At 37.3% G+C, this 24,705-nt stretch overlaps 1 protein-coding gene across 2 annotated transcripts; it reads right to left on the bottom strand.

Annotated features, from left to right (window-relative positions):
- Positions 1-23,350, bottom strand: LOC103481434 (poly(ADP-ribose) glycohydrolase). Of its 2 annotated transcripts, XM_008436867.3 has the most exons (18): positions 23,228-23,350; positions 22,856-22,972; positions 22,678-22,763; positions 21,903-22,597; positions 21,418-21,540; positions 20,910-20,978; positions 20,457-20,531; positions 16,654-16,746; positions 16,205-16,359; positions 12,179-12,258; positions 12,038-12,098; positions 11,829-11,904; positions 9,927-10,074; positions 6,156-6,234; positions 5,792-5,900; positions 4,246-4,351; positions 2,094-2,222; positions 1-1,196 (listed from the first exon to the last, which is right to left on the bottom strand). In XM_008436867.3, exons 2-18 carry the CDS (start codon positions 22,960-22,962, stop codon positions 1,021-1,023), a joined length of 2,367 nt encoding a protein of 788 aa, XP_008435089.2. In that variant the 5' UTR covers positions 22,963-22,972; positions 23,228-23,350; the 3' UTR covers positions 1-1,020. The 2 variants fall into 2 exon arrangements, with proteins under 2 accessions (XP_008435089.2, XP_008435088.2); XM_008436866.3 differs by having other exon boundaries at positions 22,856-23,327.
- Positions 23,351-24,705: the final 1,355 nt, after the last annotated feature.

Raw genomic sequence — 24,705 nt, 5'->3', positions numbered from 1 at the left:
TTTATTTATTAAATCCAAGTTTATTTGGACTCCAAAACAATACACATCAGGACAAAATATAAATTAATCCTTGCGTTAAAACAATGAATAGCAATAAGATCAATGTAAAAATAGAAAATCACACCAAATTGAGCGTAACCACATTCAGCAAAAATCAAAACATGTCCACTAAACTGTCGTCCGAACTCATTATGGTAAAGAAATAAATTACATGCAGAGGAAGACTGCTCTTTTAATCTAAACTGCTTTCCTACTGGTGATCTGAGCCTCCAACAACTATTCTTGTCCTTTAACTTCATTTCTGACAGAAAACTCAATTAAACTGAATAAGTGCGGGTATAAAAACCAGCTACACAACAGAGAGAAAGGAAGGATGGCAACCTTTGCCTCAGCGTTAAACATCCAAATTGCATCACAGTGGATCCAGCGTACCCACTGGAACAAAGTGACCACGGCAGCAGGCAGGGCCATAACTGACCAGTTTGGTTTTCATCTTCGTGCTCCTCGTTTCGTTTCATGTTTTGGTTTGTCCAGGGCTAAATGTTGTAAAGGACCAAAGAAACCTGTGATAATCAAGTTTTTAATGCCAACTAAAAGTACAAAGATAGCCAAAAGAAATTTAGATGTATAAAATATGGATAATCTCAAAGTCCATATGCCCGTTTTTAATTTGCCTTTTACTTTTGAATCATATTTACTTTTTCCTAATAATTTTTTGCTTGTATATACAATTTATTCTATCCCATTTATTAAAATACACGGGCTATTCTCATGGGTAAGGGAGACAACGGTGGAAAAAAGCATCAGGAATAAAAAGGGAAAAAAAACAGGTAAATTAAAATAAAAATAAAACCCCTTTCTAATTAAATTTGCTTCACAATTTAAGTTCTGTACTTCTATCATAGCAGTTAATTTCTGATCCATTTATTTATTCCTGTGTTGATTACAGCAAGGTGATGAAAATCTTGGCACTCTCATTTTCCCAGTTTAAAGGCAAAGTGACTCATCAGCATCATGACCTTAATGGCGCTCTGTCGGCGAGCGCTGGCCGGCCGAACCTCTGCTGGACTCATCCGGCGCCTCCGAGGAGCCGACCTGCCCGTAGATGAAGGAGTAGAGGCTGACGTCAGGGCGCCGCCGGAGGCAGTTCTCACAAACCGAGCTGTAGTACTGCTGCAGGAGATCGTACGCCTCCCCTGTGACGGAGACAAGGACATTGTACAGACTCGCCTTGTTAAGATGAGAAAGAAAATGTTGATTTTTCAAAAATCTGTAATTATTAGTTGAGGTTAACTTTACATGCAACCCTATGAGCATGAATGAAGTATGAATTTGGGGGATTTGATGATCCAGTTGAAGCGTTTTTTTCGGATTGCAGTGAATACACAACATATAACTTAAATTACATTTTAAAATATGGATTAGATGCACAGTATGTTACAATAATTAAGTTTCTGTTTTAAAATAAATTTAATATTTGACTACCTTTCTGGGAAGAGTTGGTACAGTTACTTTAAATTGGTTGGATTTCTTGGTTCATTCAAGTTTTTGAGATAGTTTGAATATTCTACCAACTTTGTGCAGAGCACCAGTACCACTGACAGACAGCATGCTGCTGCCACCACAGCTAGTACAGTGTTCTTAGCCTTGAAAGGCTTTCCATGATGTCTACAAATGTTTTTACTGTGGCTATAAAGCTCAAGCATCGTCTCTTCTAATGAAACATTTTGGGATTAGAGCTCCATTTGGTTAGATTTACTCTTAGCTGTGGACAGTGACACGAGAGTTTGAGAGCTGGAATAATCTTGACTCTCAGAACCGCTCTCCTTTTATCTGAGCAAACCATTTGGACACTGGAACAGTGGTTACTCATCTGAAAAAAAAAACAACTAACTAATACAAATACAACTAAAAGAAAATGAACAGACGTTGTACTTGTCCATATAGAAGGCATTTTCATAGAGGAACTACACAAACCAAACTCAAACACTGATGCCACTGGCTAATCAATAGCATTAGTGTCAAAACCACAGGCTGTAAGACTTGTTTCAATAAAAAAAAAAAGAAACAGACGGGATGGCTGGCTGCCTCACCAACACTGATGTTCCTCTGGGTGAGGAAGGAGTGCATGTTGTGGACATCTGTCATAAGCTGGTTGTCACCAAAGGTGAAATAGGCGACGTCTCGGCCCGCCTCAGCAGCTGCCAGCATCTGGATCAGAGCTGGAGGAAAATAGGACTGTAAAACCTCAACAACAGAGAGTATGCTTCAGTGGTCGGAGCGAGCAGACCGAAGCGGATACAATGAAAGCTTGGGGAAAAAAAAAAAAAAAAAAAAAAAGATTTGAAAAGATAAAGAAAAAGATTTAAATGAATGAATAGTTCCTCTAAGGTTGATGTTTCCATTAAAACCACATTGAAACTAGTCTCTGTATCCTGTACAGCAAAAGGTGAGTAATCAAGGGATTAGGTCTCACCCCCACTGTGAACTCTGGATCTGTTAGAACGCAGAGCCCCGACTGGCCCCGGAAAGCTGTGAATATTTTAAGAGACTGGAAACACGTCTGCTGATTAATTAAAGTTGGGAAAGTGCCGACGTAATGAGCAAAACTGAAACAACATCTTCATCAGCACTGAGCACTTCTACCCATCAGCAGTTTGTCTCGCCGCCTCTGCTTCAACAGCTGTCCTCAAAAATCATTTCTGTGTTTAAAGGAAAGGTGGCGACGAGAGAAGCTAATCCCAGATAGCAGACATCCTCTCAAGTAGGAAGTGAATATTGATAGAGTAAAGCCATGTTTATCTAATAAATGCACATCAATATAAATGTAAGTTTGAACATTATTAAAAGGTTAACTTAATTAAACTTTAGTCCAAGTAAGATGCTTCTGACTTTGTGTCCTCAAAATAAATGAAGCATTTTTGAATCTCTGACCCCAGTAGCAGTCCACACTAAAGGTACTTAATACATCACTAACTTATTGTTACTGCTATGTGACCGTATTCAATATTAATGTTGCAAAGAGCTGCATGAACTACAGTAACAACAATGTAGCAGAAAATGAGGCATTTGGATGTTTCTGGTGCAGTCAGCGAAAGTTATAACAGAGTTATTTTATCACAATGAACATATAGAAAACAATGACTATTTATCTATTTATCACAAGTCATATTGTTCCACATTCACAAGCATTATTGCATATTGCTGCAGTAGAACTCCACATCTTGTACATTTTTCCCTAAATTCTTGAATAGGCTTAGCATCACAAACTTGTAAATGCTCAATTTTAATAAATATGCCTAAAAATGCTGTAATTATATCTCATGACTCCAATTTTACACATCAATATGCAATTTCTAGCCTTTTAATATCTCTTTATAAAAATTCTGCAGGTCTCATTATTTATTTTTGTTGTTGTTTTTTTAATTATTATTGTCAACCAGCAGCAAACATTATAGAGTGGCAAAAAGCAAAAAGAGGTATTGATCTACAAAATAATTAACCAACTAATAGAACAAATAACGGCAATAGAAATCAAATAACCAAACAAAAAGAACAAACAAAAACACACACACACACACACACCTTTCAGGTAGCAGTTATGTCTGTTACTCTGCACCTTTTACTACCCATTTCTCCTTCTAAGCAACTTTCCATTAATATACACAGATACAGCGCTTTGTGAGCCATAATTATCAATTATAATTAACAGAAATAAACACTTCAAATAAATAAATAAATCTGTGTGTAACACGCCAGTTCCATCTTTTGCACTGGATCACTGAAATAAAGCAATTTTTCAATAATACATTGCAATATACATTGCATATATATGCAATATACATTGCAGCCCCAGATAAGCGCTGAAATGCATATGTGTGGTGAAAAGCTATGTTGCTATTGCAAATGAATGGACAAATTTCTTCTAAAGCTCCTAGAGGAGTAATAACAACACAACACACAGAAAGCTGGAACTGATTGATGGATTCAAGCAGGCAATCAATTTCACTATTAATGCAACATATCAACTTTGGCATTTGATCAATAGGAGGAAGGCAAAAAAAAAATGCCTTAAGTAAATGCACAAATTCCTGGAAGACAAATGGATGCCCATGCTGGAGCGCTTTCTACTTGAAATTTATTCTGCAGCATCCAGGAAAGAGAGTCCAATTAGAGTGATGATCTGAGCGCTTGTCTGGTCAGAATGTGCTGACGTCAACGTTACGCAAGAGACGTGAGCGTTACCTTTGAGTCGCGTGTCGCCTCCGAAAACGCCACAGCCCCAGTTTCCTGTTGCCACTGCGGCGAGGTTTTGACTTTCCTTCTCAGAGTGAGAAAATCCACAGTAAGCCTACAAGGAGAATAAAAAGAAATTAACAGTAGTGTCAGAAAATAAGCGCAGAAATAATGAATATTACAGAGCTTAATCCTCCAAATTAATCTCTGTATTACAATGTACACACATTAGTTTATTTGCTTTGTATTTTTTACTGTATTTCTGTAAAGTCTGTTTGAAACATTTAAGCACCCAGAATAAATTAAAAATGCATGTCAACAACTAGAAGGTAACAGTATCTAAAGGCGCCAAGGGAGAACCAATCAGGCAGGAGCTGAAGCATCTCAAATCATAAAAGTGCTTCAGACACATTAGAAAGTATCACCAGCACAGTAAGGAGCAATATATTTAAAACATTGAAAGACTTGTTCAATTTAATTCCATCACGTCTACAAAACGACTTCCCAGTAGGGCATGCTTTAGTTGGAACATTTTCACTTAAAATTAATCAAATGAAAATTATGTGAAAATACCAGCTACTCTTAATTTTGTTTTTTTAGCAGTAGATTTGAGACTTGACTCATACTAAGTAAATGCCACTGGGTGATTTATCTTTTCCTACATTTTTTTAACGTGCCATTTTGGAGATACGAGAACAAAATCTAGCCTCACCGTCGAGAGTCATAACTATAAAACACTCTTGTGTAAAATCTGAGGCATCAGCCTTACGAGCCACTGTTTTAAAAGCTACTTCAGCACAAGATCCAAGCAGGCTTGAAGTATTTATTTTAACGTTAAAACAAAATGCGCGGTGAAAATAAATGGTAAGAGCCTGTCCTCCCTTCTGACCAGTGATAAATTCTTCTTGAGGAAAGGGCAGACGTGACATTTAACTGAACAATATTCCAAACAGGATTGATCTCTGTGTTTGTGCATTCGTCACCGTGATGTCAGAACTGTCAAACTGCTCCATGCTTTCTGACAGCAGACCTGACAACATCAACATCTTGATTCTTTTCCAGAACAAATGGCCATTACCTCTTCAGGAAGCTTAAGATCAAATATAAAAGCAGAATACCATGTAAATATTGTACATGAGACTGGTATCCTGACAGTAAATTGTCATAAATCCAATTAAAATCAATGATGGATAATTCTGGGTATTATGTACATGTACTTTAATTAAACATATTTTCACAAATGCAGTATATCCTGAATATCAGTTAATTACTTATATTTATTAACTATTAGAAGTTATCCACTAGCAATGCAATAATGCATCTATATACAAAACAAGAGATAAAAATGTCTTTACTTCTGTCAAAGTGAAAGGAAGCAGACAGTCTTCATCCATACTCAAATTTGTTTTCTAGCATAGTATATATGTTTGTATGTATATTTTCATCTAAATTATAAGAGAATGATTGTATATGGTAAATTGCATGCAGCAAAAATCTAGCGACATAAAGAAATGAAAAACCTTAGGCAAACAAAAAAAAAAAAAATTAAGGTCACCTTGTTAAGTTCTCTGTTAATTTTGTCGGGGTGAAACTGTTCGAGAAAGTTCCTGAACTGTAGCGCATCGATGGCAACAACCTCTGTGCACCGTCTCCTCCAGTCGTCTCTGAAATAGTCAATATCCAGATATTAAGACAACAAAATACTTCCACATATATAGAAACCATAGGAAGTAAGTTGATCAAAACAAACAAAAGAAAAAAAAGACAATACTTCTCCAAGGCACCGCAACAACAAAATATTCAACAACAGACCATAATCAAAGCACCAAACAGATCAAAACTTAAACTTCAAACTTCAGGACATGGCTGCTGCCCTTGCTGCTGCTGTTGAGGTAAAAAAAAAAGAAATGGATTTATACCTTGGAGTTGTGTCGTGGTGACAGCCAGCCCACCTATACGTCTGAGAATACCCTGTGTATTTGCTAAACTGTTGTGATCCTGAAAGACAGCAACATCAAAAACCGTGTTTAAAGTTTGCTCATGATGCTAGTTATGATGATGCAACACTGAAAGGTAAAATTATTTTATTTGAACCTCAACATTAAGTCCTTTTTAAGTCAAGTTAAAGCTTCAAACCAAGGGACATAAGACCAATGGTGGAGAATAAATAATCTTAAATAAATAATACTGCAATAATTGAATATTTACTGCCAATGAAATAAACACACACTGATCCCCCCCCCCCTTAAAAAAAAGCAACAAAAAATTCAAAATTAAACAGAAAAAAAGATGTACTTGATATACAAAACAAACGTTACAACCTCCTCCTACTCAAAGCAATTAAAAAGAGACGCATATGAAAGAGCTCTGGACTCCAATTGGCATCATCATCATGTTTCTCTTAAAAGTAATGGCCAATATAATTCAAAATCCCCTCATAAACATAATAAACAATTACAAAAAAAAAACATAGGAAACAAACGCAGAATAACTTTCCCCACATAATAAATGCTCTTTAAAGGTTAATTCTGATTAAATGCATATTGTGACTGTGCAATTAAATTTTATATTGTAGGAATAAAGCACAGTTACAAAACAGGAAGAAATTACTTTAAATTACTATTTCCAAATGTTCCGTTTAAATCAGAACTTAGAAATCTCAACAATGGAATAATATCTCAGTCATAAAACTGGAGAGACATCTGTTTGCTGTTCAAGAACATGACATTTTAATGGTCCCTGACATTTTTGCACTTGAACAGATAATAGTTCAGGAGCAAAATTAATTATTTTTCTCATTTTTCATGAGCAAAATGTTCTTTAAAAGGTATTTGTGGAGGGAAGCTTATAAAGACCGCATTTAGAGAGAACCAACTATTAGAATTATTTCAAAAGTAACAACAATCAGCAGGTCAAAGTACGGTATTAAAGGTAATTTTATTCACGTGCAAATATATCCAAGCAAGAAAGTCTCACATTTGTGCTGGACCGGGCAGTGAAAGGTCAGAAGTGCATCTCATTGCCGTGTTAATTCAAAGCTGGGAGGAGTGAACTTTTTTATCTTTAATTAACTCATATCAATGTCTCTCTTAATGACCAAGGAATAAAAAAGGAAACATTTTGTTTTTGTGAACATAAAACAACAGAAATCACATAAATTATGCTATCAGAATAGTGTGGATTGGTGGCTTAAGATGGGAAACATTGCATAGACACAAGCAAGCTGCCACTAGTTTCACCAGTTTCCACCTTCCAGATAGAAAAAGAAATACAATCTCTATGCCACTGCTTCCTGCTTACTGATCAGCATCTCCTGGTCAGCATTGTCTTTAAACCAACCATGTGACTTCTCCCTGATACTATTTATACCGTTGACCGTCCCAAAGGCAGCCAGATATCTACCAATCAAGGAAAATTCAATTAGCCAGAGCACTTTTGCAAATTTCAGTGCAGAGCTACAACCCATTAGTCTGTGTTGCTGCATGCCAAGATCTCTTGCAGAGAAATATGATTTACCGCAGTGGGTCACGATGCATCCAAGGCTTGGAGTTTTACAATGGGAACAAGAGATATTGGCTGAGTTTAATAAAGATGATGGAATGGAAGAGTCCATTAGCGGAGCAGGTTTTGGGCAGGTCTTCCAGCTCTAATTAATTCTGTGCTGGAGTAATAAAGTTAAGTGGAGCAACGGGAGCAAAGGCAGGCACGAAGTCTGAAGGTGACTCGGCCAAACAGGAAGATGCAGCATGTCTGGAGATCGCAAAGACAAAGAATGTGATGCCTCACTTGCTATTTTAGTCTACAGTTCTGATGCAAAGTATAATGAAAGCCATATTTTAAAAAAATGCAACAACAAAAGCCAGAAGTAAGTAGAATGGTTGTTTCTTGGCGATGCAGACTGACAATCACTGCTCATGTCAGAAAGTGACGAAAAAAAACACCACAGTTGAATAAACTTTACTGTCCTTGAAAAACTAAACTAAACATGAGATTACCATCATGTCAATCAGTAAAATAAAAACCTTTGTTAAAGAGATTTTTTAAAATCCGGCTGTACAAGATAAATGTAAATTATACTAAAATACAAGGTGTACATTTTTTTTTTTTTTTTTTTTACTAGCCGTTACTAGAATACACTGATTGTCCTCTTTAAACCCAATCAAGCTCCTGCAAACATTTCCACAAAACAAAAAGAAGAAGTGGAAAACAGGACAGGCGCCATCAGCCTCCTGCAGAGGGAACCCTCATGTCTGCCGTCTTGTTATTGGGTCTACACAGGTTTCTGACAGCCGTGTTTGTTGCAAACATCCAATTGTGAAGTACTAGGAATTATTTAAGAGAAAGTCTTCAACAGTGCAATCAAGTCCACCAACTCTCCATCTTCCAACTGCCTCTCGAAGCCAATCAAAAAGAAAAGTGTGACAAGGACTGAGAGAAAGACGGCAAAGCCATAAACATCTTCAAGCTGACCCAGAATGGGGTAAATTGAAGATGTAAACATCAATTAAAAGTGTGTACAAAAATTGAAGCACAGATGGAATAAATCTTAAGAATTATGGCTCCAATAGGGAAGGATAACAATCTAGGGCGAATTCAGGAGTGTATTTGCAGGCATCCTTGTCTTTGAGAGGCCAGATGCAAATAAATACCTACTTTTAAAAGAACTCTAAGGAACAAATAACATATCTAATCACAGACACTGTTTGCAGGCATTTTAATGAGGCTAGACCAGTGGTCCTTAACCTGGGTTCGATCGAACCCCAGGGTTTCGATAAGTCGGTCTCAGGGGTTCGGCGGAGCCTCTGCCGCGGAGGTAAAGACACACTTGTGTAAAGTCGTGATGACGCCCCGCTTTGCCATCACTTGCTGCGGAGGGTCACGTTACATTGCTTAGCCAATCAGAGGATCACGTTACATTGCTTAGCTAATAAGTGCTGCGGAGGAGATCTGATTGAAGGAGCTCCACTCTCAGCATGGATTTGAACTTGTGTCTTTAATTACCTCAGCAAAGCTCACAGTTTTTACCAAATTCTATAGTCTAAATCTGCTCCTTAGTCGCATCTTTTCGGGGTTGCTACTGCCTCTAGTGGTGTGGGGGAGGTTACACAGCTAATATAATTACATTACTAAATCAGAATACCGCAAAGTATTTTGTGTGTCGGGGGGGGGGGTTGGAATAAGAAGGGTTCGGTGAATGCGCATATGCAACTGGGGGGTTCGGTACCTCAAAAAAGGTTAAGAACCACTGGGCTAGACATATGCAAAGTCCACCAATATTTTCTATATCAGTGGAAATTGTAGGCAAAGCAAATAGTTTATCATTCCCAAAGATGTTTGCAAGGACCGTTTGCATCGTGTAGTAGACAGTGCAGAAAAAATACTGCCTGTTGAAAGCTGGAGCTAGTTAAGGAAAAGAGAAAAATACAATTGTGATGCTGAGTTTACAGAAAAGGACCTCAAGCTTGAATTCATTCCCCTCTCCTGTGAAATCTGCGTCATATTTTGATAATCTACTTAATCAAATTTGCTGGACATAATGGGCGTGTTTGCATCTGCATGTATTCAGAGAAGAACAGATCAAAAACCCAGTGCAGAAAAACAAAAACAATGGGTTCAAAATCTCTCAACCAACTGAATTAGATTATAGAAGTAGAGAAATGAATGCCTAAAAATGAGGCATTTAAAATTACCTGTGATAATGAGGCACTCATCATCATCGAGGGCCTCTGTGAAGAGACGCGACACGATGAGCTCAGGGTTTATGAGGAACCGAATTTCTTCTTGAACAAGACCAGCACCAATAACTCCTCCTCCGACAAACTTGTTAGCAAAATCCACCTGAAAGATAAGGCAAAAACCATGAAGGATAGAGAAAAAAAAAAAACATCCAAGCTTCTGCTGAACCTGCTCATTTTTTAATCAGTCAGATTTTTGCAAGAAAAAAGAAAAAAACGAGCTTAGACAAGAACAGGATCTCAAACTTTGGAAGCAAAACATGCCATGAAATTGTATTTGGCCTTTCTGTTTTATTTTTGACAGAATCCATGACAGGTTTATTGGGGAGGTTAGCCTGAGGTGGTGGCATTACTCAGGCAATCTGTCCACAAAGCCAAAATGAGCTTTGAGCTCTCCCTCATAGCTGCATTTAGTTCTGTAGCCGCCAGTGGCAAATATCAAATTAAGAGATAAACTGCAAAAATTATGTTTTATGTTTATTTTTGCAAGTAATTAAATTATTTCAGTTCATTTGAAATTGTATATTTTCAGGGCTGACGGTCCTCAGCGACCCACAGTTGGCCCAGACCGAACCCATCACGGCCGCATAAAAACGCTACAAAAAAAAAAAAGAAAAAAAAGTTGAGCAGCTGTGTGAGGGCAGATCTTTCCATTGTGGTCACTCAACATTGGGACAACAAGCCAGACTCCAGAGTCTTCCTTGACAAGCTGTCAGGACCTCAACCCCCAACCCCACCCTTGCAGAGCATCCATCAATCGCAGCTTACTGCGAGCCCCGGAGCTGGTCGTGTGCGCACATCAACTGTCAGCCCGTGGCAACCGGAGGCAAACAAAAGGTGAAAGTCGGAGGGGGCCGCGCTGACAGTGTTCAGCCAACACAGAGAGCTGAGGAGGCCCAGAGGCCTCGACCCCAGTCCCAGCCCAAACTCCCTCTGACGTGTAAGCAGCTCCCTTAGAGGGGCTTATTTTGCAGTGCTAAGCATTCTGGGTGAAAGACTTGAAAATGTGGTGGCATAGCGAATGACTACTACAGAGGAGAAACAGCTCCTGGTACATTTAAGTTGCTGAAAAATGTAAATACTGTAAATCTAAATCAGACTGTAACATGTTTTAACTAGTGTACAATTCAAACAGACAGGGCTCATACGCTTTTTCCACAATAAAATTCAAGAACTTTGCAAACATTTTCAACATACACTTAGGAGATAAAAACAAAACAAACCAAAAAACCCCCCACAAATTCACTATTACATAATGTATTTATTAGTGTTATTAATAATATCTTGTGATCGTTCTCTACATTCTACAGCAGGGACAAGTTAGACTAAAATATAACAAAATTTTATGTTTTGAAAAGTTCTTTCTCAGACAACCTATAGACCTGACTGGCCTGAAAACAAAACACAAACAAAAAAAAATTCAAAATTTCAATAACGTATTTTAATGTCGAAAATATGAGACAACCTTCATTTCACTTACAGATCAATAAGTTGAGTTACTAGGAATAATAAATATTAAAAAATAAACAAAAAAATTTTCTCACAAAGTTTCAGCAAATGGAAATAACCCAAAATTAAAAAAGTTTAGTCGGATTTAACTTCAGAAACTAAGAAAAAAAAAAAAAGTCTTCTTATTGGGTGTATGAAAATATTTGGCTTCAACTGTAAATAACCCTTTCCCATTTTAGACTTTTAATCAAACAATAGATTGCCTTTTATTACAAAACCCTGCAGTTTGAATACCAGGCGCTTTCAAGAACTTTATACAGAAACTGAGAACTCCCCTAACATCTATTTGAAATTCAAGCATTTTCAAGGATTTCAAGCACCCATACAAACCCTGAATAGAGGTCTTACCTGAAGCATCCCATAACCATCGTCCTCTATGGTCCCTTCACTTGTAATGTGGAGCCTTGTGAGCAAAGTCGGCGAGCTGAAATGCAAACATTTGTTTTCCACATTCCACTTTTAGTAAGCTCCTGTGTGTTTGGTGCTCCTTATACTATTCTAAAAAAAAAACAAAATCAAAAAACAAACAAAAACAAAAACAAAAAAAAACAGCAAACCTTTTCCAGTTGGGAGGTTTATCCAGTCTTTGACGGCTGAATGTCACAAGTCCAGTAGGTTCTGAAGGACACAAGAATGATTGCTTAGCTTTCTCTGCAACAGTTCAATTTAATCAAAAAGCAGTAAATCTGATCACCTACTCTGTTCAGTGACACTTTTAAAATAACACATCAAGGTTTTCAGCTTCTCAATCTTTCTGGAGGATGAGCCTTCAAACAGCCTGAAAGGAAAAAAGATACCTAGTGATATTTTTTTTATTAATTCTGCCACCATCTATTCATTCATTATAGTCATTTCCTACATTTTCCACTGAGAATTTCATCCATACAAATTTTTGGGATTTTTCAAAAAACATTTACCTAGCAAAATTTTACAATCTGTACATTCCACAAATAATCCTCTGAAGTCATCTTCGCCTGGGGTAGCCCTTCTGCTTCAAGGCTTCAGCAATCCTCACCCTTACTATCATCTTAAACCAGTCTGCCCATTCTACTGTGGTAGCAACAACATTTTTTTAGTCTGCATTACTGCTGGTCACAGATTATTTTCTCATTTTCAGACCATTCTGTGTAAACCTCAGAGATGGTTGTGAGCAAATATTCCAGCAGATCTCCAGTTTTAGAAAAAAACTATCAAGTTGTCTGACACCACCAAGTACGCTACATTCAGTCACTAAAAGCCTCTTTCTTCCCCATTCTAATGCTCAGCTTGAACTTCAGCAAATAGTGCTCTCCAATGCCACATGTCAAAATGAATTTGAGGAAACAACTACTTAAACAGTTGTACCCAAATAATGTGCTGTGTCAGTGTATGCGATTATATTTTCTTCCAAAGGAAGAAAGCTCAATCTTTAAAGAAGTTGGCCATGGCATGCCATCTTACCACCAACTGACTAAAGTCGAGACGACCGAAAACTGTTCATTTGCAGAATCATTGCTGAAGAGATGGATGACCCCCATTTTAGCCCCGTGAGTTCAGTCATGCTTTAACTTTTGATATGAATTAGTTCATCTCTCACTCAGCCTCCTTTTCAGTCGCTAGCCGATTATGGAGGAGCTCCTTTGCTGTTACGAGAAAGTTGCCCCAGGCTGTCCATCACAGCGCAACACTCCTGCCCTGTCCCCGCACTCGCACATAAAAAACAGAAAAGAAAAAGGGGATCAGGGATCTCTCTGTCTCCAGGGATACATTAGGAAACGCTGCGTCCCTTTAAAGCAACAGTGTCCTCAGGAGGAAAAAAGGTCCCAACACATATATAAAACCGCTGGCAGCGAGATGCGCTGGATATACGAGTGCACTTTGAACACTAAACTCACAATATCCTTCTTAATATGAGTCGAAAAAAAGCACACAGATGCGACAATAAAAAAAAAAAAAAAAAAAAAAAAAAGAAAAAAAGGGAAATCTTATGGAATGAAAATGAAGCAATGACAAAAGCCTGCTGCACTAAGAGCCCTTCAGGGACTGGGAAACTCGTTCAGTAAAGCCAGTTTCTGCTTCCATCTGTCTTTTTTTAGTCAAAGTGGCCCCAAGAAACAATCCTGCCTCTTGTAGCTCTCAGAAAAATGTACTGGACATGAGTCTGCCACCAGCGAAAGCAGCCTTTTAGTAACAAACTGTAATATAGTCTTATAGAACTAGAGAATCGACCTATATTAGTCATCGATTTAGGATTAAAGTCATGTTTTAATTTTAAAAACATGCAACTTCTGTCTAAATGTAATATTTTTAAGTGGCCCAGCTGGAGTGCTGAGTTTGAAAAACACTGCTACAGGCTCGTTCGGGAAGATTAATTGCTGCAAAGTCAGTGGCTCGATATAATCGGCTGGGTTTTCTTAGGTAGAAATTTAAAATAATAAACTGAACCTGAGTTGATTGTTTAATAGCCAAAATCAAATTGGCACACTCAGGTCAATACATGACTTCCAATCTGTCAATATGATTGGACTGAATACGCTATACATTTGCTTACAGATTAGATGCTTTATGATGTGCTTTGAGATTACTAATTTGAGATTATTACACCTGGTGCTATAAAAAGAAACTTAATAGAACTGAATTAAATAGGATCCAATGAGGATATTTAAACTAAAGCATGGACACAGAAAAATATTCCCACCCGAGTTTCTAGTTAGGAGTGACTGCCATCTCTCCAAAACCATGCTACTGAGACTAAGTGAATTTGCTTTAAAAATATTGAGCAGCAAACCGCATCATATTTTAGAGAATGAAAACCGAAACAAATTTCCAAGTATAATATATACATACATCAAAATCAGCCTTTTCTTTGTTTTTAAAGCAGAAACGTTAATCTGCTAATGCACAGCAGCAAATCACGACTGGTAAACATTGTAAATGGAATTTATTATTGACCATAAATCCCTTTCAAACAAGACTATATGAAAACAACGTGCAGACATTTAGTGACTTAGCTAAAGGTTGGAGTGAGCACTCTTACTTTCCCAAAGATCCTCTATGCAGAAACAATGGATGAACTTTTCTAATCCAGGTAGATGAAGAGGATGGATTTCTCCTCACTAAAGTCACTCTCGCAGTTAAAAACACTTTTTGCCTCTGAATTATGAAACAACTGAAATCAAGGCTTTGGATAAAGAACAATCCAAAGCAGAAGAAATTGAATATAGCAAAGTTCATGACACAATTCCAAAAGCTGGCCTCACTCGGTGCAAAATACCTGCTCATGTTATTAATTAACCCAACATTAGTTCTTTCCCACTGCATGTCTACTCATGATTATTAGCTGCAGCAATGACCTATTTTTCTCAGTGTCTGAGCCAAATGAATGAGTGAGCATGTCAGTTTCTTGCGGATCAGTGTGGCAATATGGGTCAGAAGCAGAGCAGACATAATGTGAAGTGATTAACATTTTTTCTAGGAAATCTTATTTTTTCACGAGCTGCCACTGTGGTGAATACAGGAAAACTGAATCTACCACAGAGAGCTGTTAAATTCCTGGGTGTGGTGCAGGTTTCTTAGCTTTAGATCCTACCGCCTGCCAGACAACATTTACATGGTCAATAGTTTCTTCTTTGATGACTTTTGTGTAACGTTTTGGCATTACACAAAAGTCGAAACATTGCACAATGTTTCGACTTCCGTGGAAACATGAGAACAAACATGTTTCCACGGAACATGTTTGATGTTTCATGGAAAGCATTTACACTTCTTGGCCAATTTTAGCTACCTTATGTTTTATGTATTTTATGCCATCTTTATGTAATTCTAATTTTTCAACATAGAAATGAGTATCATGAGCTAGAAGGTCATGCCTTGCAAATCGAAGGAGAAGAAAAACTCTGAGACTACTTTCATTTTAGCTCATTAACCTTTATGTGAATGAAATTCTCTTGGAATGGAAACTTTTCTTTCTTATAAAAGCCAGTGCCGCATTCCTTTGTCAAAAGCAGCCATCTGAGTCGCTTTTAATCTAATTTCCTCTTCCATTTAGATAATCGCATCATGATTCCAACAGATATTGGCAACATGACTAAGCAAGAGATCTGTAGCCAGATTTTAACATTACACCCTAACTGATGGGATTTATAGCGACGGTTTGTAAGGAGAAAGAAATACAGAAGATTTTCACAGATGCAATCCTTTTACTAAATCTAAGGAAACATTTTCCTGAATCAGATGTTGTAGAGAAAATTCAAACAATGAAGAAACAGAGCTCAAAATAGAATTGGCCAGGCAAAAGCAGATAAAGTGAGAAAACTTGCAATGGTGAGGTGTAAATACAACTACTTGCACCAGATTTTATTCAGACGTGTCAGAGTTAAGGGGAATAAGCACAAATGAAAGCCACATTTTTGTGTTGGCTTCAGTTTATGCCACTTAAATTCTTAAAAATACAATGAAGCTTGTGGTTTAAATGCAAAAACTGATGAATACATTCCAGCTATACGAATGCCTTCGGATGATTTTTGACGAGCAAGTTATTCCAAAATTATACCATCTTAGAACGAAAACATGTGCTTGTGCCAGAAAAGGTTTATGGTTAACCCGTCGTCTATTAAACAAAGCAGATCACACACACACACACACACACACACACACACACACACACACACACACACACGCACGCACACACACACGCACGCACACACACACACACACACACACACACACACACACACACACACTACCTGAAAAAGTTGATATCTGGGTAGTTGCAGTACTCAGTCTTTCTGGAGTTTCTTCTGGGGAAGGTACAAAAGAAGGCGTTTGCGAGCAGACATGCCACCTGCTCCTGAGACATGGTGATGGAGTGGCTCATGCCTCTTTTCAGGAGGGGGATAGGCTAGAGGACAAACAAAGGGACAACTGAAGAAGGATAAAATCATCTGTGTTATGCCAACGTGAAAAGGAAGCAATCCGTATGAATGTAATAATGTGTAAACTGAATGCATTTTTATTGATTCACTAAAAAAAAAGAATGCGTATGTGGCTTTGGTACAGTTTACGTTATAGGTCCTCACCCCCTTTGACAACAACTAGACAAGATACTTTATCATCTGGGGACTTTTGTGATCAATCTGCTGCAACAATTCACCAAAACCAGCCAGTCACCGCAATGGGTAGTTACTGGTGTTACCTTGGTGCAGAGCTCAGATGCTCTCAGCGCTAATTGCACCATGTCTGGCAGCAGAGAGTCAAACAGATGTTCCGCAGCATCACGCTCCAGGACCTTGGAGAGAGCAAGAGATCTGTTTAAGCTTGTTGTTTTGCCATAAACTTCAGCTGCCTCTCTATTACCCATTCAGGCTGATTAGTTGAAGACATATTAAACACACTTGTCTGACACTCGTTTAAATTATGAAGCAGTAAAACAAACAAACAAAAGATACTGGTCAAAAAGAAAACACTGAAATATTATTGATGCAGCCCAAAGATGGGAGGACATGAATGGAAGCTCTTTTTAACGTATATAATGTGAATATGTGGTGTCATACTGTCAAAATACACATTAAAGTAGCAATCCAAAAATTCATAATGCTTGTCGTTTATAGAACACATTTTTTATATATTACTTGCATTAGCCCAGCAGTGCCACCAAAATGTCAGAATTATCAATCACGACGCAATTTCATCAAAGTTGCACAGCCAAGCAAACTCATTAAACAATCTTCCAGGAAGAGATGCAAATGACCAAGGGTTTGAAATAAAAAGGGCTCTGTGTGCCCAGAACAAGAAGCCCCGGCTTGTGATTTAGCTTGGAACATTTATATTATGGCAATGGGAGCTTGGCTAAACACCGCTGTAAGTAATGACCAGGCTGACATCATAAACTGCTCCTCTGGGTGTAATAAATGACGGCAGTTGACACGATGGGGATAGTAGATATAGCTGAGGTAATATTAGGCAAGCTGAGTAAATCAGCAGCAGACAGAGACTCACATAAGCTGACTTAGCTGTCAGTACGACTTAAGACCAGCTCCGCACGCAATACCAGAAGATAGAGGAAATCTAACAAAACATACAGTGCTTTGCAAAAGTATCCATGTTTCAATTTTTCACATTTTGTCACATTATAAAACATGCAATACATTGGGATTTAAGGAAATAAACCACCACAAAATAAGGCATAATTGTGAAGTAAGAAAAATTTGTCTTTTTTCCATTAAAAGCAAAAGTGTATCTGCTTTCCATTCTGTGTTAAGATTGTTGGTAATGCTACATTTAAACTAAGCAAGAGGGAATTTGACAGAAACAAGAACAGCTACAAAAATACAATTCAGTTCTTTTGGTCTAACCAAGTAAGCAGTCAGTCTTTGAACAGGTGACTAAGTAAGAATGAAGCCCTTTGTGCTCATAAGCATACTTAGAGTACTTGTTGGGCAGCAGAGAGAGAAATGAACTGAACTCAACAAAGCTGAGGCTGTCCGTCAACGGCTATTCCGTTATTCATAAGGAATACGAGCTGAGATGAATATTCGATGAGGACGCCCGACCCATCACTCCATGCCATTCATGTGCATTTTTGCTCTGACACCAGAAAACATTCTGCCTCAGTCCGACACAAGTGCTTGAGCTATAACAATCTGAAGAAACAGATCCATTGTACAAAAGTGCTATTGTTATTTCACTCTGAAAATGAAACTTTATAATCAAAACGGGAAATAATTTAAAACAGCCAATTTAAAACTGGCTGTTTTAAATTATTTTTGAAACTGTGCTAAAAATATTACATAATATCACATAATCAATTGTCTATTTGACAACTGAAAGTCAAATTTGCTGCACAAGCAATAATTATATTTCTTGAAAAAAAGTGTAAAATGTGAAATATTAAGATCCATAAATGAAGTTATAAGCAGCGATGTAATGAATTTTGTGCTAAACCACAATTTTCCAGACCTAATTTAAACAATTAAATTTATTTACTGCAACTTAATAGTCTTAAGAATAATAATTTATTTCCTTTAGTTTAATAAGAATAAAAAATAAATAAATATTTTCCATCTATATGTGTTCCACCTAAATTCTACCATAAACCATTCTTTTATCCATCCATCGTCTATGCCTGCTTATCCTTGTAAGGACACAGGGGAGCTGGTGCCCATTTCTAACCTTCATTGGGTGAAAGGCAGGGTAGAGACAGATCACCAGTCCATCACAGTGCAAAAAACACACAGGGGAAGCATCCATTGTACACACACACATACTTAAAAGCAATTTGGATTCTGGAGAGAGCAATTAACCCAACAGTCATGTTTTATGACTGTGGGAAAAAGCCAGAGTATCCGGGGAGAACATGCAACCTCCACGCAGAAAGACCTCAGTGCTTCCATGCAGTCCCACCGTTTCTTTATCCATTGCAGAAACAAATTTAGCCGTTCTGGTTGGACATCACAGCTAAATCAGATCTCAGCATTAAAACTAAGCCTGTGGCTACGGCCTCTTTCAGCGCAGGCGTTCACTTTGATGGAATATCCTTTGTAACATTGTTTTTGACACAAATTACATTTGTTGCACGGTTATTCAACAGAAGCTGACTGGATCGAGCTACTGCCTGTTATTTAATGTCAACTATTTTCATTTCTGACAGGTTAGTATAAATGACCTTTTGTTTGAAGATTCAATTATTACTCAAGGCTCCCGCTTTTAATGGCTGGAGAATTTTTCCATTCTCTTCAAATCATTTACTGCTCAAACTTGTAGCATACTGACATAAAACAGTCACTTTATCCACCTGGAGTCTGAAACGCTATTAAAACATAAAGCATTTCCAGCAATAGTCTAATAAACTTGGGAAATCTTATTTCACTTGTATCGCAACTCAACAATGTCTCAAACAGAACGTCCCTCTCTCTTTAATGATCCAGATGTTCAGCCACCTTCTGAATCTTTACGGCAGATGACGCAGAGCACTTTAATATGACAGATGACGGATGGCCTCCAAAAACGACTGTCGAAGACACTGGCGACTCTGAGCAAAGAGCAATGAGCCAAAGCTTTACTGGGAATAATAAAGCACATTTTTGACTTGAAGAAAACAACTAGGTATTGTTAATTATTAAACTTAGGTCAAAATATTCTACGCGTCTTTATACATTTCTCTATAATATTGCACGTTGCTGTCGGTCTTTGGATTTGATTTATGTAGCTTTGCTGATAAAAATAAATAAATACTTGCGTTGTGACTTTAAACCCTAACCCTACATTCATATTTCACTAGAAGTGAAGCTGCAGGTCTTAGACTCGGTGGAGAGTCTCTTTCAAACCTGACCACACAGTTTCAATTTTAACTCACTTTCAATTCAATTGAACCCTTGCATTTGGTTCTGGACACTGACCGGGCCTTTCTAACACAAGAATATGATTTGACTGTTGAGACAAAAGTGGTTTTGTGGCAACTAACAAGTTTTATTTCTTACTTTGACAGTCAAACAAAAATGAAACCCATTTGCTTGACAGCAGGTGGAGGCAATTATATACTTGGATTATTTTATGAATGTAAACCGTTTTGGTCTTCCTCAAGTTATATATCTACGTAGCTTTAGATTCTGAACCATTTCCAGAGACACCCGTGAAACCTACAAACAAATCCCAAACAGGTCAAAGATGAAAACAATCACTAGAAGAATAGCTTCAGGGATATGACCGTCATGATGTTCTCTCAGAGCTCAGAGGTTATGTATTTCTATTGATGTTGGTGAAAATAAAGAGATCGACAAGAAACATTTCATTTGACCTTTTTTCTATATAGACAGATAGTTGGACACTTGACGGTTCATTACTATTAGAGTGTCTTTTGGTGTCTTGTTTCCTACTTTTCTGTGTTTGCATGCAGAGTAAAATCTCTGTTGAGCAAAACAAATATTACTTTTCCATATTTGGAATCAGAAGAATTAACAAGAAATAAACAGTAACAGTACTTTAACAATTATTCTTTACCTTGTTACAGTACACGTCTAGTGCTGTGAAGTCCCATTTTCTGGCGTGTGAAGCACTATAATTCAACACCGCTTCCTGTGACAGAATCGAACACATTTCAACTTTTTTTTTTAAGCAAAAGAAATATTGATTGCAAGTTCAATTTATGTGTTCAAAATCCACTGAAATTTCAACTGCATGTTGAAAAGCTTTGTTCTTTTCCTTTTCTGAACCTGAAATGCCATCTTGTGGTGTAACCAGGTAATAACAACTGCAGCTGTGTGCACATGTTACACCTGGTCTCATTTTTACAAATTCCAGTTCACTAATTTGTAAACCTAATGCAAAAACACAGAATAGTGGATAAACACGAAACAATGCATGACAGATTTACGCATCTTAAAACAAAAACTCCAGAAGAAAATATTTTGTGTGATGTAGAATGAAGGGATAAAGACGTACACAACCACTTACCTTCAACTCAAAAGCGTTTGTGAATTTCTTGTCCAAAGTTTCCTTGATCAAATCCCACCGACTCTTTTTCTGAGGAAAAACAGATGACATTAGCATTCAGTGGTGTAAATTCAGACTGGCAACAAATAATGGCACTGTTGTGCCTTCTACTGGTTAATAAGGCACGTAACTCTACATGGTGTTTTGATATTTATTCCAGTGAAATTAGTATACATCTAGCCTTTGTAAGAAAAAATGTCGAGACAACTTAAAAATGATTAAACATTGCATCTTTATAGCAAAAACTAGGCATAATGTGGCTTTAAATGCCTCTAGAACTCAAACTCAACATTTTATCTGAACAAAAAAAAAAATTTGTTCATACAAAAGCAAATTAGAAATTTTTCACATTTCAGCCCCACACTTTTATACAAAGAAACATAAAACATAAAGCATCTATGATGTTTTATGTTATTAAACGAGCAGCATGCGTTTCTCATTCTACATGAGAAAACACTTCCAGTTTTACCTCATCATCAACTGGAAATAAATTCCCGTTTGAGCAGGGCATCTTCACATGGACATCATCCCATGTATCCAAAAATGTAGCTGGATATGGAATAGGAACTTTACATTTTCCAAGGAGGTCTGTCTATCAATGGGGCAAGCAATAAAAAGAAGTGTTAGTGTGTTAGTATTCATGTTTCCTAAACACTGCTGATCAGATTGTTTAAATCTCTTTGCAATTTGCCAATCGACCAAACACTTTCTGTAGTCAGTGAGTTTTTGGCATATTTTTTTTCTGAATTTCTGATCATCACAATTAACAATTTTTTAAAATTATTATATGTATACAAACTATACCAGTGTCAAGTTGGAAATCTACACTTTACAAACTATTACGGCAGAATTGTATTTATTTTTAATGTAGTCAAAGACTGTGAAATTGAAAAGGCATTCATAAAATTATTTTTGCGCAGTTTATAACAAAAAAAAAGAAATGAGTTCTCAAACCCTTATCATCACGGTGTGTTGGTCAGGAACATCTTTCAGCGGAGGAAGCTTCCCACCACATTCCGGCATTCTCCTGAGCTTGCCGATTGGCGTTCCCAACCATGTAACTCCAGGAGCTGTACGTTGTTTGTCTGGATCTTTCCTCCCTGAAGACTTATTTCGCCCACCATTTTTCACAGCAAAACTCTGTGACGTGCTCCCTGCAAAAAAGTCTGTTATTTTAGTTCTCTGTCTGGTATAGCCGTCGGAGTGTGAAGAGCATGCTTCCACTGGTTGTTCTTCTATCTCAGAGTCCTTGGCATCCGGCAGTAAAGGACAGTCCTCATCAAACTCTTGTGGTGTTAGTATTTGGGTATCTTCATCCATAGAAGAAACTGAGGATTTCTCAGCATTTTCATAGTTTGCACAATCAGCTGATGGGTTCAGCTCATTTTCCGTCCTTTCCACATCTTCTTGACCTGGACACACTTCTGCCCTTAAATGTGTTGAGGGCTTAACCAGCCATTGTTCAAGGGTATTTCTAAACTTCTGCGTAGGTGTGAGGCCGGTGTTTTGAAAGGAGCCTTTTCTCTTTACGCCCCGTAAACCGCCTGCTCCAGTTTTAGGTCGCATATCCATTTTTGTTTTTACTTTGTTTTCCTTACTTTCTTTATTTATGGTCTCATTTCCGTTTCTGTGATGACAAGAACACACGCCTAAGGAAAAAAAACAAACAGAAGCTGTCACAAAATGGGTTTGCTATACACATTAGAAAAATATTGTCTGAGCAAAGTACCTTTGTAAAAGGTCGTAGGTGCCGTTTGTTTTTTTGTCTCAACTTTTGTTCTCTTTGATGGTTTGAAGTCTGTCAATGCACTTATTCTACAAAACAGCGAGGCATCGTCAAATACATTTTGATACGAAACAGAGAAATGTTTAAATAAAAAAAAATAAAAATAAAGAAATGTACTCACAAAAAAGCTTGAACTGACGCCAGATACACGGTGTTGTTTGGTTTAGTTGAAATTAACTGTGGCTTTTTCAGCTGAGAAACTAGTTTTAGCAAACGCCACGAAGCCATGCATGAGAAACTATCTTACAAATAAAGGACAAGACGGGAGATTGATTAGAGGCATGATTAATACTGCATAAATTACTTAAAATGTCTTCCCTCTCTGTATTCAATCAAATCATGATGATAGCTCACGCATTAGCTGCAATGCTAACTGCCTTTTTTACTGCAGCTAGCAGCCAAAAGAAGCGGAAAAAAATTCTCCCGAATATATAAAAAAGAAAAAAAACTATCACGACTTTAGATACTATAGTACGTGGACATTTATACTCACATTACTTCACAGAATACATTGAAAATACTGTTGCTGGTTTGTTTGTTGTCAAAAAAAAAAAAACACGTCCTAATGTAGCGTCTTTACGTCACAACTAGCAATTCTTCTTCTTCTTTGAGTTGCCCCAGATAGGCGCATCAATGATGTGTTGCTGCCATCTGCTGTTCATTGTCGGACAACTCAATGATGGGTTACGTAGAGTGATATATTTCAAGTGTTTATTCAAATGTCGGGAACTAGGGGTAGCCAAAAATGATCGTAGTGAAGCATCACTACTTCAACATAATTTTGCTCAAGTAAAAGTATAAAGTAACCATTCAAGAAATTACTGAAGTACAAAGTATTTTGTTATACAGCCTATAAATGGGCTGAGTACCTTATCAGATCTGATATATTAATGGTGCCAGGCTGAATAAAATATAAAGTTATGCACAAATTCTGGCATTTTTAAGATTTGCATGAAAAAACAATTTATTTTAAATTCTTACTTATTTTATTGATCTTATACATAAGTTCTTATTACATAAGATCAATAATAAGATCAACAACTGACTTGCTAAATATATATATATATATATATATATATATATATATATATATATATATATATATCACTATAGTATCTAGACACTATATAGATATTAATATAGTTTCTATAAATTACTATTTTAGTTACAGAGTAGTGTGGAGGTCAAAAGCCTGAGTGCTTTCTGATTTGTTAAGGAAAACTTGACTGCCACCTTTAGCTCATCTGCATTCGCTGGATCTGATCTCTTTGATCCTCCTTTGTAGATTCTCTAGTGGTTTTAAGTCAGGCCAGTGTGTTGGCCAGTCAAGCACAGTAGTCTGGTTCTTTTCCTGCTGGAATATGAAATCAGAACGTCGATTAAGTGTTTCAGCAGAGGGAAGCATGAAACACTTTCCTGGTAAATGGCTGCCCTGTCTTTGAACCTCAGAAACTTTGAACCACTGAGCAACAGTGCTTTTTGCTTTCGACCCAAGTAATACTAACATCAATGGTTAAGCAACAACTTAACACAGGGAATTGTGAAAGCTGTACCCCATATTCTGTGGTTGTCCGGTTCTTGTGGCTTGGATTCCTCACCCAAAGTCTTGATTGGATTTTACCTCACAATCTTCTGTAGGTTGCAGTTCTCCATAATGAACCTTTTGTTAATGAAGGATTTTTTCTTCCATTGAACAAAAAAATAAAACAAAAAACACAAGCAGACTTGAAGTTATTAAACGCTTAAACAAGAACCATCTTTGACACAAGCATTTTATTTAATAAACTCCAGATTTTCTGAAATTTCTAATGAATTTGCAATGTCTTTGGGGCAATTTTAGAAATGTTTAGAACCAGCTTTGTAGCAAGCATAATTTCCTTTCCAGGATACTTTCTTAAAGCTTGGGGCAATTTGTAGGAATTAAAATGAGGACATTTCAAGCAACAACAACAACAACAACAAAAAACACAC

The sequence above is a fragment of the Poecilia reticulata genome, chromosome 19, assembly GCF_904066995.2.
Source record: "Poecilia reticulata chromosome 19, P_reticulata-male-v2, whole genome shotgun sequence".
NCBI classification, from domain to species: Eukaryota; Metazoa; Chordata; class Actinopteri; order Cyprinodontiformes; family Poeciliidae; genus Poecilia; species Poecilia reticulata.
The sequence above is the reverse complement of the archived record's forward strand: the minus strand, read 5'-3'. Positions and strand labels throughout refer to the sequence as shown.